Here is a 14,442-nt window from a genome sequence, read left to right on the forward strand (position 1 = left end):
GGGAGATGCCCTCTCTGCCAAGCTTTCCCATCAGGAAAGGCCTGGGCCTACTTGGTTTGACATACAAACAGTTACTCTTTTTATTCTAGATCCTTTGCTTTCTCCTCCTCCTTTTCCTCCTCTTCTTGCTTCTCCTCTTCCTCCTCCTTGTCTTCCTCCTCCAAGGACATGACGTATTCCATAGGATTGGAGTGACGGAGGTCTGAGAAGAAGTCGCCCTTATAGCCCCTGTACAGGGGTAAGGCTTCACGCGGTAGAGCCGGGTGAGCCGGGGCACGCGCCTTTGCCACCAGGGCTCCTCCGGCCCTGCTCACCTTTGGTGACATTGACCTTGTTGGCTGCCAAGATGTCTGCCTGAATGCTGTCTATCTTCCGGTACAGGTCCTCAGCGCTGCTCTGAGGACAGGAGTGGGAGGGCAGTGCGGGGGACCCAGAGGTGGTGGGCGGCCAGGCGGGGCGGGGCCCGAGGGCGGGCCCTGGGGCGGGGCGGGGCCCGTGGGCGGGGCCTGGGACGGGGCGGGGCCCGTGGGCGGGCCCTGGGGCGGGGCGGGGCCCGAGGGCGGGCCCTGGGGCGGGGCGGGGCCCGAGGGCGGGGCCGGGGCGGGGCGGAGCCCGAGGGCGGGCCCTGGGGCGGGGCGGGGCCCGAGGGCGGGGCCTGGGGGCGGAGCTGGGCCCGTGGGCGGGGCCGGGGCACTTACCAGGAACAGCTGGTAGAGCTCCTCCCCCATGGACCTGCGCACGTGCTCCTCCACCAAAGGGAACATCTGCACGAAGAGCTGCAGCCCACCCGGCCGTGAACGCCGGGCGGTGCCCGCCCTGCCCCGCGGCCCCGCCCCCGGCCCGCCCCGACCCCGCACCTCCAGGGTCATGCTGGCCAGCCGCTGGCTGTTGCTGTGGTCCGTGTTGCCCATGGCGGTCAGCAGCGCGTGCACCACGCGCATGTGCAGCAGCTCCTCCGCGATGCTCAGGCTGCCTCGCACCAGGATCCTGGCGGGGGGACGGGGCCCGGGTCTCTCCCACGGCGGCCGGGGGCACGGGGCCTCGCTGGCAGTGCCAGGGCTGGCCGGCCGCACCCCACCCGCCTTCCCTGCCCGCTTACCCGATGGTCTTGGCGGCCGCAGCCTGCTGCAGGAAAAGGGGCAGTTGGGCCGTGAAGTCGAGAACCGAGGAGTCTGGGAGAGGCAAGCGGCCTTGAGGCAGAGGCCCCTTCCCGGGCCCGCCGGCCCATCCAAGCCGTCCTACCTAGGATCATCCTGGAGGGCAGTTTGGACTTCTCCTTGAGGGATGGGATCAGCAGGGTCACAAGGCCCTTGAGCAGGGGAAAGCGCACATCGTAGTTGACCAGGTCCTTGATCAGCTCGATGGCTAGGAAAGAGCAGAGACACTGGCGAGGCAGAGGCAGTGGCTCGCGTGACTTCCCTCTCCACTCTCCTCGCCATCACCCTTCTCTGGTACCCAGCCTTCCCTGAGCAAGACCTGGGGAGGTGACAGCCCTTCCAGGCCTCCTGGGAGGTGTGGAGGCCACATGCCTACAGGACCAGCCCTAAGGAAAGGGGAAGCGGGAGGGGGAAGGGTTGCGTGGTGAGCCACCTTAGCAAGGGCCGTGGAGAAGGTTAGAGTATTGGAGGGGAGAGTTCCATGCTGAGGCTCCACTTCTGTGGGGCCCTTTATTTTCATTTTATTTAAAAATTTTTATTCTGTGTGTCATGGGGCTTGAAGTTGGGGCCTGGGCACTGTCCCTAAGCTCTTTTTGCTCAAGACTAGCCCTCTACCGTGTTGAGCCACAGTGCCACTTAATTGGAGGTAAGAGTTTCATGGACTTTTCTGCCTGGGCTGGCTTTGAACTGTGATCCTCAGTTCTCAGCCTCCTGAGCAGTTAGAATTACAGGTATTAGCTACCAGCACTCAGCTTTGTCAGATCACTTTATAGGATAAAAGTGTCACAACTTCAGAGGGAAAAGAGTTATTTATTTATTGTTGATTATGGGGCTTGAACTCGGCCTGGGTGTTGTCCTTGAGGTTTTTTTTTTTTTTTTTTTCTCTCAAGTCTATCACTCCACCACTTCTAGTTTTCTGATTAGAGGTAACAGTCTTACGGACTTTCCTGCCCAGAATAGATTCAAACCGTGATCTTCAGATCTCAGCCTTCTGAGGAGTAGCTAGGATTACAGGCATGTGCCACTGGAGCCCAGTGGAATCTTAAAAGTTAAACTCTGCCTACACACACAGCCATTTCCAAAGTGTTAAAAAGTTCTGAAAAGGTTTGTTTCATGGTAAACCAGTGTCTCTATTCTTTCTCTATACTTCCAGACAGGACTGCCACCTACTGGTCATACTTGAGAAATGTGCTTCTGTTCAAGTTTGCTTCCTCTTTCAGCAGAGAGCCAGCAAGAAGATAGATACATTGCACTGAGCCCCAAATCAGGCATCTTCCTGACCATTTTATTTTCTACCACTCATGCCTGTGCATTCCACTATCTCCTTCCTCATATTCTGTTCAAAGCCCAATGTTAAATCACTGAAAGTACTTTTTAAGGGCTAGGAGTTTGGCCTAGTGGTAGATTGCTTGCTTAGCATGCATATGCACGAATACCTGGGTTTGATTGCTTGGCACCACATATATAGAAAAAGCCAGAAATGGTGCTGTGGCTCATGTGGCAGACCACTAGCCTTGAGAAAGCCCAAGCACAGTGCTAAGGCCCTGAGTTTAAGCTCCAGGACTGGCAAAAAAAAAAAAAAAAAAAAAAAAAGCACTACTCTTTAAGCTAGACTTGGTGGCTTAACCCTGGAATTCTAGTTAGTTGGCAGGTAGAGATGGGGATGGGGTGAAGTAGGATGTGGGTTGAGGTCAGCCTCATAATAAAAGTTCAGGAGACTCAATCTCAACCAGTGGCTGGGTGAGGTAGCACATGCCTGCTACCTCAACTACAGAGGGTTGTGGTTTCAAGCCAGCCAGACAGGAAAGTCTGTGAGACTCTTCTCCACCCCACCCTTTTGCCAGTCCTGGAGCTTTAACTCGAGCCCTGCCACTGTCCCTAAGCTTCTTTTGTTCAAAGCTGGACCTCTACCACTCAAGCCACAGCTCCACTTTTAGCTTTTGAAATAAGTGTTTCATGGACTTTTCTGCCCATGATGACTTGGAATTGACAGCCTCAGATCTCAGACTCCTAAGTAGCTAGGATTACAGGCTTGAGCCACCAGCACCCCGTAGCACACATGTGCTGAGCTGCACAGCAGAGTCAGAAGCCCCAGAGACTGCCAAGGCTGAATTCTCCCTGAGCTCTTACTCTCTCATAATACAACAAATATGAACTACTGTAACCTTTACAAATATTGAAAAGAAACTTAGTTTGAGTAGATTGGTAATTTGGTAAATTAGCCATTCAGCAAATTGATCATTTGGCCAATTGACCTTTTGGCAAGCATGCATTTGGTGAATTAATTTACAGTAAATTAGATTACTTATAATTATCATACACTTGAGCCACAGCGCCACTTCCAGCTTTTTCTGTTTATGTGGTACAGAGGAATAAGCCACATTTCCAGCCTGAACAGTTCATTTTTTAACTTCAGTTCTGCAGCAGCTCCCCCTTGTGGACACTTTCATAAGTGCAGTCTATATTCAGTCACATCAAGACTATTTTTTTTTTTTTTAATGAACTTGGGCCAAATTTATTGTCACAGTAAATGTTAAAGTAAAAAAAATAGACACTTTTATAAAACATAATAGAAAGAGTACTAAGCTAGCAATCATCAGATCTGAACAGGAAGATTGATAAGTTGAATGACTTTAGGCCAGATCACATCTCTCCGATCCTTGATTCTTCTTCATCTGTAGTTGAACTACATCCCTATGGTTCTTTCCTATCACAAAGTTTTATACATCTACTACATTCAGTAAACCAATAGTCATTGACATGTTAAGCACATTTCACAATAACTAAATTTATTATTTTTTAGCTTTACTTCTGTTTTTATTTCCTTATTTCCTTCTCTTTTTTAAAATATTTTTTTATTGTAATTAATAAAAGGGTTACATGATATTTGCCAGATTGAAGGTGCATTAATTCACCTACATTGATACCCTTTCACATGTCTTGGTCTCCATTACCCTCCCCCCACCCCCTCCATCTTGGTTTCCCCCCTTCCCTATCCAATTTACATCAAGACTATTTTGAAGTGCCTACAAAACAGACTAATTCAAATATACTCTTTGTATATTTCTTATGTAACTGTATTCTGACTTATATAATTGTATTCCCTCTATAAATCACTTTTATAATAATGATTAAAGGGGCCGGGAGTTTGGCCTAGTGGTAGAGTGCTTGCCTAGGATGCATAAAGACCTGGGTCTGATTCCTTGGTACCACATACATAGAAAAAAGCCGGAAGTGGTGCTGAGGCTCAAGTGGTAGAGCTCTAACCTTGAGAAAGTCCAAGGACAGTGCTCAGGTCCTGAGCTCAAGCCCAGGACTGGCAAAACAAAAAACAAAACAAAACACCCCCCCCAATAATGACTAAAAACTTCAAGCTGGGTGCAATGGCTCACAACAGTAGTCCTAGCTACTCAGGAGGCTGAGATCTGAGGATCACAGTTCAAAGCCAGCCTGGGAACTAAAGAACTTGAGACTCATCTTCAATTAATCACTAGAAAATGGGAAGTGGCGCTGTGGCTCAAGGGGTAGGGCAGTAGCCTTGAGCTGAAGAGTTCATGGTCAGGGCCCAGGCCCAGAGTTCAAGTCCCACCACCAACAAAAACAAAACAAAACCAATCTGGGTGCTGGTGGTTCATGCCTGTTATCTTAGCTGTTCAGGCTTCTTTTTTTTTTCTCTTGGAGATAAGTGTCTTACAGGCTCTTCTGCCTGGCTAGATTCAGATCTCAGCCATCTGAGTGTCTAGGATTATAGGTGTGAGCCACTGGCATGTGGCTGGATTCTAACAACAGTTAAAGCACAATGTAGCTGATTCAAAGCATGACTATGACTGTCATATCCTTAAAAACTGCTGAGTGCCACTGACTCAACATCTTCCACCCAGGATGGACAATAAGCTCTGTGTGACTTGAGAGAAGAGTCTGAGGCCCACCGCCTTCTCTCCCCTGGAAGTGTCTCCTTACCTTCATACTGAACTTCCAAGTGCATTGTGCCCAGAACCTTCAGCACACAGTCCACGATGCTGGGGTGTGTCGTTCCGATGATCGACTGTAAGACAGGCAAGAAGACAAGGTGGTTTAGCTCTTGCACTAGTGGAATGAAACCCCAGCTTACAAATCAAGAGGTGCTATGGGGAGGGATAGAGAGAGGAACCAAACCAAACAAACCCCATAGAGTGACAGAGATGCTGCACAGGTCGCTATTGAAGCATCTGGGTCAGGATGCACTCATGGGAGGCTACCTGGTCTGCGGGAGTGTGGATCAGTTACATCTCTTTCTCAGGAGCCTCACCCATTGGCCAACCCCTCTTTTCTACCTTTTCCAAATGACTCACACTCAGCTCAGGGGCTCCTGGAAAGCCTAGAAGGCTTGGGGAATTTAAAGGAAAAGACATCACTACTGGGCACCTAGAGGCTTATGCTGGTAATCCTAAGAAGGCTGAGGTTTGAGGATCCCAGTTCAAAGTCATCCTGGGCAGACAAACCCAGGAGACTCTTATTTCCAATTAACTAGCAAAGAGCCACAAGTAAAGTTGAGGTTCAAGTGGTAGAGCACCAGCCTTGAGTGAAAAGCTAAGGGACAGTGTTCAAACCCTGAGTTCAAGCCTTAGTACTGGTGCACATGCACACTCATACACACACACACACGCACAAGAAAAAGAAACATTAGATTTCTATAAATCACTTTAATAATGATGATGATGATGATGATAGAAGCCAGGTGTGGTGGCTCACACCTGTAATCCTAGCTACTCAGGAGGCTGAGATCTGAGGATCAAGGTTCAAAGCCAGCTTGGCACTGAAGACCATGAGACTCTTATCTCCAATTAACCACTAGAAAACCGGAAATGGCACTGAGTCTCAAGGGTAGGGCAGTATCCTTGAACTGTAGAGCTCAGGGACAGAGCCCCAGCCCAGAGTTCAAGCCCCATGATGGACAAAAAAAAAAAAAAAAAACAAAGAAAGAAAAAAGGAAAGAAAGAAAGAAACATAAATAAACACAGGGTATTCCCATTTTAAAAAATCATTAGCAGGAACCACAGTTAGTCTATAAGAGGAAGGTTCTAGATTCATAAAACAAAACAAAACAAAAACAACCTCAAAACCAAATTCTACATTTGCATCTAGCTTGGCCTGCCTTTCAGATGGGCACCTGGGAACCATGAGAGCCTACCAAGTCTATCAAGTTAGGAAGTAAAAACCTTAATTCCTTCCAAGCTAAGCTGAGTTCTCTCCCCCCCACCCACATACTTGAGCCTCTTTGTGTTCAATGGTAGTATTCTAATACTTGAGCCACAGTGCCACTTCTGTTTTTCTTTTTTTTTAATTTAAAGAAATTTGAATGCTGTACTAAAAAATTGAACCCAAAGCCTCATGCATATTAGGCAAATATTTTACCTTCAAACCATATTCCTAGGCCCACTTCTGGTTTTTGAGAGGTTAAAATTGGAGATAAGATGGGCTGGGGGTTTGGCCTAGTTGTAGAGTGTTTGCTTAGCATGCACGAAGACCTAGGTTCGATTCCTCAGTATCACATACATAGAAAAAAGCTGGAAGTGGTGCTGTGGCTCAAGTGGTAGAGCTCTAGCCTTGAAAAAACCCAAGGACAGTGGTCAGGCCCTGAGTTTAAGGCCCAGAGCTGGCAAAAAAAAAAAAAATGGAAGTAAAAATTTCACAGGGACTTTTCTGCCCATACTGGCTTTGAACTGCCATCTCAGCTTCCTGAGTAGCTAGGATTACAGGTGTGAGCCACTGGCGCCCCATTGATCTCAACCTCTTGCTGGTATCTTACATGCTGCTGTCCAAGTGCCAAGTTGGCCACGCAATTTATTGTTTTTATCAGTTTTTAGTTCAGTGGCACTAAGCATATTCACAAGATGCTGTACGTCCCTACTTCCACTCGTTCCAGGTCTTCTCTCTATGTTCATTCTTCTTTTTTTTATTGTTGGGATAATGTAGAGTGGTTAGAGTTATATTCGTCAGGTAGTAGGTGCATTACTTCCCACACATTGATACCCTTCTTGGGCATCCTTCCTTGTAGAGATCATTATTCTATTTTTTTTTTTTGCCAATCCTGGGGCTTGAACTCAGGGCCTGTCCTCGGGCTTTCTCAAGGCTAGAGCTCTACCACTCTGGCTTTTGGTATGCATATAGTACCAAGAAATTGAATCCAGGTCTTCATACATGCTAGGCAAGTACTCTACCATTAGGCCACACTCCCAGTCCCTATTCTATCCTATGCTATCCTCTGTGTGTGTGTGTGTGTGTGTGTGTGTGTGTGTGTGTGTGTGTGTGTGTGTGTGTCTGTCTGTCTGTCTGTCTGTGCAGGATGGTACTGAATCTTGAACTCAGGGTCGCATGTCCTCATTTGTTATTGTTGTTTCCTCTAGCAGTTGAGCCATAGAGCCATTTTCTGGCATTTTGCTGGTAAACTGGAGATAAGAGTCTCATGGAATTTCCTGCCTGGGCTGGGTTTGAACCACATCCTCTTAGAGCTCGGGCTCCTGGGTAGCTAGGATTACAAGTGTGAGCCACCAGTACCTGATGAGATCTCTATTCTTTTTTTTTTTTCTTTTCTTTTGTGAGTCATGGGGCTTAAACTCAGCCTGGGTGCTGTCCCTGAGCTCTTCAGCTCAAGGCTACCTCCCTACTACTGGGCCTGGGCACTGTCCCTGAGCTCTTCAGCTTAAGGCTACTGTCCTACCCTTGAGCCACAATCTTACTTCCCATTTTCTAGTGATTAATTAGAGGTAAGAGTATCAAGTTCTTTAGTGCCAGGCTGGCTTTGAACCATGATCCTCAGATCTCAGCCTCCTAAGAGGCTAAGATTAGAGGCGTGAGCCACCGCACCTGGCTTCTTCATCTCTATTTTTGTCTTAAAAAGAAGGAAACTTAGGCTCAGGTAGGTCGAGGCCAAATCTTTCCTACAATGGATTACTCTCTTCATTTCACATGGAAGGAGAGGCTGGAGATGCAAATAGCTTCCCAGGATGTCTTGGCTCAGAATCCCCACCTCCTCACCTTCTCCCACTCCACTTAGGGGTGAATGTTTCTACGAGTCAGAGCAGAGCCACTGACCATCCTTAGGCATGGGGTCACCACGTGTGTCCTAAGTACAGCTCCACTTAAAATCTAGGACTGAAGCCAAGGAAGAAGCTCGGCTAGCTCCACGAGGGCGATCTGGCCTGTCACACACACTGTCTACTCACGCACCCTGGCTCTTTCCCTAGTATCTTTTCTGCAGACTTCTCATTATCCTTGTTGTTTGTCACAATCACTTTGAAGTCTGCCTTAAGTAAACAGGACAGATCACTGCCGGGATACATGAACTCTGTGATCCACCTGGGCCTTCTAGAAGAGACACTGATTGAGGCGTGAAGGAAAGACATGCTGCAGGAGGCTGAGCAAAGGTAATTGGGAGACAGAGGCAGCCAAACAGGACCCCAGAAGCACGCAGCCTCGGCTCACCTGGGCTGTCCTGAGCGTTTGCAGGGACAGCTGCTGAGCTTTCGGGGACACGCAAGGCAGCAAGGCTATTAGACCTTTATATACTTGATTCTGGTACTTGGGGTTTCCATGGAGCAAAGAATCTAGCAGAACCTGCACTTCCTCCTGGGTCTCTTCTGACTTAGACTTTGCCAGAAATTCTGCTATGGATCGCACACCTGGGGGAAAAAAAAAGAGAAAATGTTAAATTGAATGGGACTTGTGAAAATAAACCCCACTCAAGATTGCATGGTAGCTGGCACCAGTGCCTCTTGCCTGTAATTCTAGATACATAGGAGGCTGAAACCAGAGGATCTAGTTTTGAAGCCAGCCCCAATAGACAAATCTGAAAGGTTTTTATTTTTTTTTCAGTCCTGGGCTTGAGCTCAGGGCCCGAGCACTGTCCTTGGACTTTCTTAAGGCTAGAGCTCTACTACCTGAGCTTCAGCACCACTTCCAGCTTTTTTCTATGTATGTGGTACCAAGGAGTTGAACCCCAGTCTTTGCGCATGCTAAGCAAGCACTCTACTACTAGGCCAAACTCCCGGCTGAGAGGTTTTTTGTTTTTGTTTTTATTTTTTTTCTTTTTGCCAGTCCTGGGGCTTGAACTCAGGGCCTAGGCACTGTCCTTGAATTTCTTTTACTCAAAGGTCATGCTCTACCACATGAGCCATAGTACCACTTCCAGATTTGTTTATGTGTTACTGAGGAATTGAACCCAGGGCTTCATGCATGCTAGGCAAACATTCTACCACTCAGACACATGAGATTCTTATCTATGATTAACCAGAAAAAGGCCAGAAGTGAAGCTGTGGTTCAAATGGGAGAATGCCAACCTTGAGTGAAAAAGCTATGAGCAAGAGCATCTAGCCAGAAATTTGTGTTTTAGGGGCTGGGGATATAGCTTAGTGGTGGAGTACTTGCCTAGTATTTGTAAAGTCTTGGGTTTGCTACCAAGAGGAGGAGGAAGATGAGGAGGAGGAGGAAGAAGAAAGAGATTGTTTTAGTCCTACATTTTGTAGGATCATTAATTTATTTTATTGTTGGTCATGGGGACTCTGATCCTGGGCGCAGTCCCTGAGCTCTTCAGCTCAAGGCTACTGCCCTACCCTTGAGCCACAGCACCACTTCCGGTTTTCTAGTGGTTAACTGGAGATAAGAGTCTCATAGTCTTTCGTGCTTGGGCTGGCTTTCAACCAGAATCCTCAGATCTCAGCCTCCTGAGTAGCTAGGATTACAGGTGTGAGCCACTGCACCTGGCTTTAATTTTTTTTTAAGATGTGTGTGTGTGTGTGTGTGTGTGTGTGGCACTCTATCAAGGAGCTAAAGCCCCTGCCATAAAACACAATTGTGTGGTTTTTTTGTTTGTTTGTTTTGTTTGGCCAGTCAGTCCTGGAGCCTGAAGTCAGGGCCTAGGCACTGTTCTTGGACACTTTTTTGCTCAAGGCTAGCTCTCCATCACTTGAGCCACACTCGGCTTTTTCTGTGTATGTGGTTCCGGGTCATTGAACCCAGGGCTTCAGGCATACTAGGCAAGCACTCTATCATTAGGCCAAACTCTTGGCCCAAAACATGCATTTTAAAAAATGGATAACACTTGGAGTGTATGCAGTTTACAAAATGCTTTCATGCACATTGTCTCACTTAACCTGAGAAACTGTAGGAGGGAGGTTTTCGTCCCCGTCGTTTCTTTCCTCTTTTTTAAAATCGGCAGTACTGGCATTTGGACTCAGAGCTTCATGCTTACCCTAGGGCTCTACCACTTGATCCACATCCCAGCTTTCCTCCTCCCCTTTAGCTTTTAGAGTCCCCCCTCACCCCCAGCCCGGGTAAGGTCTTGTGGCTTTGCCTGGGGCTGGCCTTGGTCTGCAATCCCCCTTATGAACTCCACACAGTTGGGGCCACAGCCCTGTTCCAATCATGCCTAAGTTATTGAGACAGAATCTTGCTTTTTCCCCAGGCTGGATTCAAAACAATGATCCTCCTCATCTTTACCTTGCAAGTATCTGGGCTTACAGCTGTGAGCCACTGTACCTGCCGAGTATTCCTTTCTAAACATGATGACACTGGGGCCATGGAGTTGACAGAAGGGAGAATTCTGATCAAAGTCCAGGCTAGGAAATGCTTTGAACCAGAGCTGCCTGGGGGTGCCATTGTCTTTACATGCCTCAGTCAGAACACTTGAAATTCTAGAAATGACTGGGTTGTTAGCTTTCTCATCAGATGGTAAACTCTTTGAGAACAGGGCCCGCATTTTATTCATCTTTGTATCCCTTCTCCCTTTGCCAGTATCAGGCGCATCATAATCAGGAATTTTACTTTCTAGAGTTATTCATAACTCAGTTTCACACAGGATTTTTGGCAGCAATGAAATCAGTCTTTGTTGCAGATGTGTGAAAGAGAACATATTTAAAATGGAGGATTTCTAAAAACCACCATTGAAAAGTGTGAACAAATGATGAATCAGTTAAGTCATAAATCCAGCCTTCTGGTGGTCATATGGACAGAGGCTAATTGAGTCCACTGTTCTAAATGCTTCCTGTGCAGCTCCTTGCTTTGGGACGGACGCTCCCACAGAAGGGTGGGGGACCCTGAAAGAAGGGCGATGCAGCACTCCCCCAGTCTGTCACATGTAGTACTCACCGTAGCTTTCACAAATGAGCTCCTTGTACTTCCTGCCAGAGTTTGCAATAACCTGAAGGAGTTTGATGGATTCCTTTTTGTCTTCTTCCTTGATCTTCTCCAGCCCAAGGATTTCCAAGAGTGTCAGGACACCTCCAACCTCAAGAAATTCTGTCAGGTACCGATTGCTGTGTGTGGAGGGGTTCAGGGAACAGTAATGAAAGCCTGTCCAGTTGCTTGCCCCTGACCTTCAAAGGAGTTCCCAGGTCCTTTCTTCAACTTTGCCTCATATCAAGGAAATGTCCATAGGAAAGTGATATAGTTCAAAATTCTTCCTTCCAGAAAGAAGTACTAGATTTGTGTGTGTGTGTGTGTGTGTGTACACGAGCGGGTGCATACGCATGTGCACATGCCAGTACTGGGCTAGTACACACCAGGGCCTTGCAACGCTTGCCTGTTTTTTGTTTTGTTTTGGTTTTTATTGTTGTTGGTCCTGTAGCTTTAACTCAGGGCCTGGGCACTGTCCCTGAGGTTCTTTCTTTCCTCTCTTCTCTGTCTCTGTCTCTGTCTCCCTCTCCCTCCCTCTCCTTCTCCCCCTCCCCCCCCCCCCCCCTCTCTCTCTGTGGGTTATGGGGCTTGAACTCAGCCTGGGCACTGGGCTGGAGCTTTTCAGCTCAAGGCTACCGACCTACTCTTGAGCCAAGCCCCACTTCCCAATTTCTAGAGGTTAATTGGAGATGAGTCTCAGGTCCTTTTTTGCCCAGGCTGGCTTCAAACCTTGATCTTCTGAACTCAACCTCCTGAGTAACGAGGATTACAGATGTGAGCCACCACTTCCAGCTTGCTTATTTATTTATTTGTTTGTTTATTTATGTCAGTGGTGGGGTTTGAACTCTGGGCCTAGATGCTGTTCCTCAGCTCTTTAGCTCAAGGCTAGCGATCTACCACTTGAGCCACAGTGCTACTTCTGGCTTTTCCTGTGTATATGGAACCAAGGAGTCAAACCCAGGGCTTTGTGCATGCTAGGCAAGCACTCTACCACTAAGCCAAACTTCTGTCCCTGTCCCTGAGCTCTTTATGTTCAAGGCTGGCACTCTATCAGTTTGAGCCACAGTGCCACTTCTGGTTTTCTGGTGGTTAATTGGAAACGAGTGTCTCACAGGCTTTCCTGCCTGGGCTGGCTTTGAACCGATCCTTAGATCTGAGCCTCCTGAGTAGTTAGAATTACAGACGTGAGCCACGGCACTCAACTGAAATTCTTTTTAGCATTTCCATTCTCTGGGTTTTCCAGCAAAGCAATAAATGCCCTTTGTCTGAGTCTAAGTGTGAATTGAGTGTCTATAATTCTCAGTCAAGGGAGTGCTGAGTAGTAAATGGCCAATGGGGAACTTTGAGTGATGGAGCAGATAGCCAATGAGGAACACTGGATGGAGGAGCAATGGAACAGATGGCCAATGGGGAATAGAGGGTGGAGAAGCAATGGAGTGTGGCGGGGACACACTGGGCCCATCCCAAAGGCGACCCATTCCCCTCCTGGTATCTAGACTTCCTGGTTCCCTGTGGTCTGAGTCTGGGGACATCGCAAGCCTGACCTGCCATTGATCTGGGGCTCACCTCTGCAACACAACTCACCTGCTCACCGCTGACAGGAAGATGCCGATAGACTTCAGAATCTTCTCTAAGCACAAGCCAGTCATGTAGCTGCGCATTAAGTTAAAGAGGACTTTCCGGGATGGTTTTTCATACAGGCGCCTGACCTTGCGCCTAATCCCCAATCCCACCCAGGGCCTGGGATGACAAAGCAGGCGAAAGGTGCACCCTTTTCCCTGCTAGGATGCAGGATGGGAAGAGGGGGCACTGGATCAGTGCTCGTTCTCTAGGAAGTTCCTCCACTGTAGTTTGGCCTCTTTGGTTGTGACTGTTTGCTAGAAAGCAAGGGGGGCTACAGGACAAAGTTCAGGATTGGTTAATATATAAGTCTTGCATCCTTGAGTCTTAGCATACTTCATTTTTTTTGGTGGGGGAGGGGCTCAATCCTAGACTTTGTGCATGCTTGTCCTGAGGCTTGAACTCAGGGCCTGGATGCCATCCCTGAGCTTTTTTGCTCCAGGCTAGTGCTCTACCACTTGAGTCAGAGCTCTACTTCCACCTTTTTGGTGGTTAATTGGAGATAAGAGTCTCATGGACTTTCCTTACTGGGCTGGCTTCAAGCTTCAATCCCCAGATCTCAAATTCTTGAGTAGCTAAGATTACAGGTGTGAGCCAATGGTGCCCTGCCACCATCCCTAGACTTCTCTAAAAAGAATTAGCTTCACTAGCCTTATGAAGAATTGCATGGTTTCCTAATAAGAATAACAAGAGATGGTGGAAAATTAAATCCTGATTTAAAACAACCTCTGTATTTAATGTTATGTTTTAATGTGTGCCTTTGCAAAAAGCCTCATTGTAATAAAGCACCCAGAGCACGCATCAGCTCGGATACAAGGTATGAAATCAAGCCACAACAGAGAGAGAACCCGTCAACAATTACTAGCCTCATAACCCATCGCACGCTCTTAGAACACTTAAGAAATTAGCTGGAATTATTGCAGCTCATGGAGGATGACTGAGAGCTTCCAAGACTGATAAAGGCTAATGTAATGGGTTGGAGGTAATGGTGCTTTGTTGGGGGGTGGGGGAGAGCCGGGTGGGGGAGGCAAATTATCTCTGCTGCACCCAGGCTCCCAGGATGCCAATAGAGGTAGAGACAGATTGGCTCATTAGGAAAGGCTCTTTACTGCAAGTAGAGTGTCTTCTCTGGAGCCAGGCTCTCTTGCCTGTTGCCGCCATAGCTGGAGTTCAGGATGAGCCCTTATGGTGCCTCTTCTTACCTGTCCTCTCTTTTCTCCCAATCCCTGCTTCTCTGCACCCTCCTCCTTTTCATCAGTTCCTAGTTAGGCTGATCAACTCTTGTGACTTCCTTTTCTTCCTCCTGTCCCAGGATGGTTGTGTATGTGGTGAGTGTGAATGAGTGTGTGTGTGTGTGTGTGTGTGTGTGTGTTTGCCAGTCGTGGGGCTTGAACTCAGGGCCTGAGCACAGTCCTTGGGCTTTCCATGGCGAGAGCTCTACCACTTGAGCCTCGGTATGAGGTACTGAGGAATCAAATCCCGGTCTTTATGCATGCGAGGCAGGCACTCTTAC

General features: G+C 47.9%; 1 protein-coding gene across 5 annotated transcripts in view; it reads right to left on the reverse strand.

Moving 5' to 3' along the window:
* The window catches only part of Armh1 (armadillo like helical domain containing 1), a 25,934-nt gene continuing 11,492 nt past the window's right edge, over positions 1-14,442 (reverse strand). For all 5 annotated transcript variants that reach the window (XM_090335001.1, XM_090334998.1, XM_090334999.1 and 2 more), the window contains 10 exons: positions 12,894-12,962; positions 11,283-11,449; positions 8,622-8,818; positions 5,118-5,202; positions 1,243-1,365; positions 1,100-1,172; positions 858-987; positions 699-776; positions 315-396; positions 1-202 (listed from right to left, as the gene is read on the reverse strand). In XM_090335001.1, the coding sequence (XP_090191127.1) occupies positions 81-202; positions 315-396; positions 699-776; positions 858-987; positions 1,100-1,172; positions 1,243-1,365; positions 5,118-5,202; positions 8,622-8,818; positions 11,283-11,449; positions 12,894-12,962 (1,126 nt within the window). In that variant the 3' untranslated portion in view covers positions 1-80. The remainder of the gene's footprint in view (positions 203-314; positions 397-698; positions 777-857; positions 988-1,099; positions 1,173-1,242; positions 1,366-5,117; positions 5,203-8,621; positions 8,819-11,282; positions 11,450-12,893; positions 12,963-14,442) is intronic.

This window comes from Megascapheus bottae, chromosome 6 (assembly GCF_031878675.1).
Source record: "Megascapheus bottae isolate mThoBot1 chromosome 6, mThoBot2.hap1, whole genome shotgun sequence".
Taxonomy (NCBI): domain Eukaryota; kingdom Metazoa; phylum Chordata; class Mammalia; order Rodentia; family Geomyidae; genus Megascapheus; species Megascapheus bottae.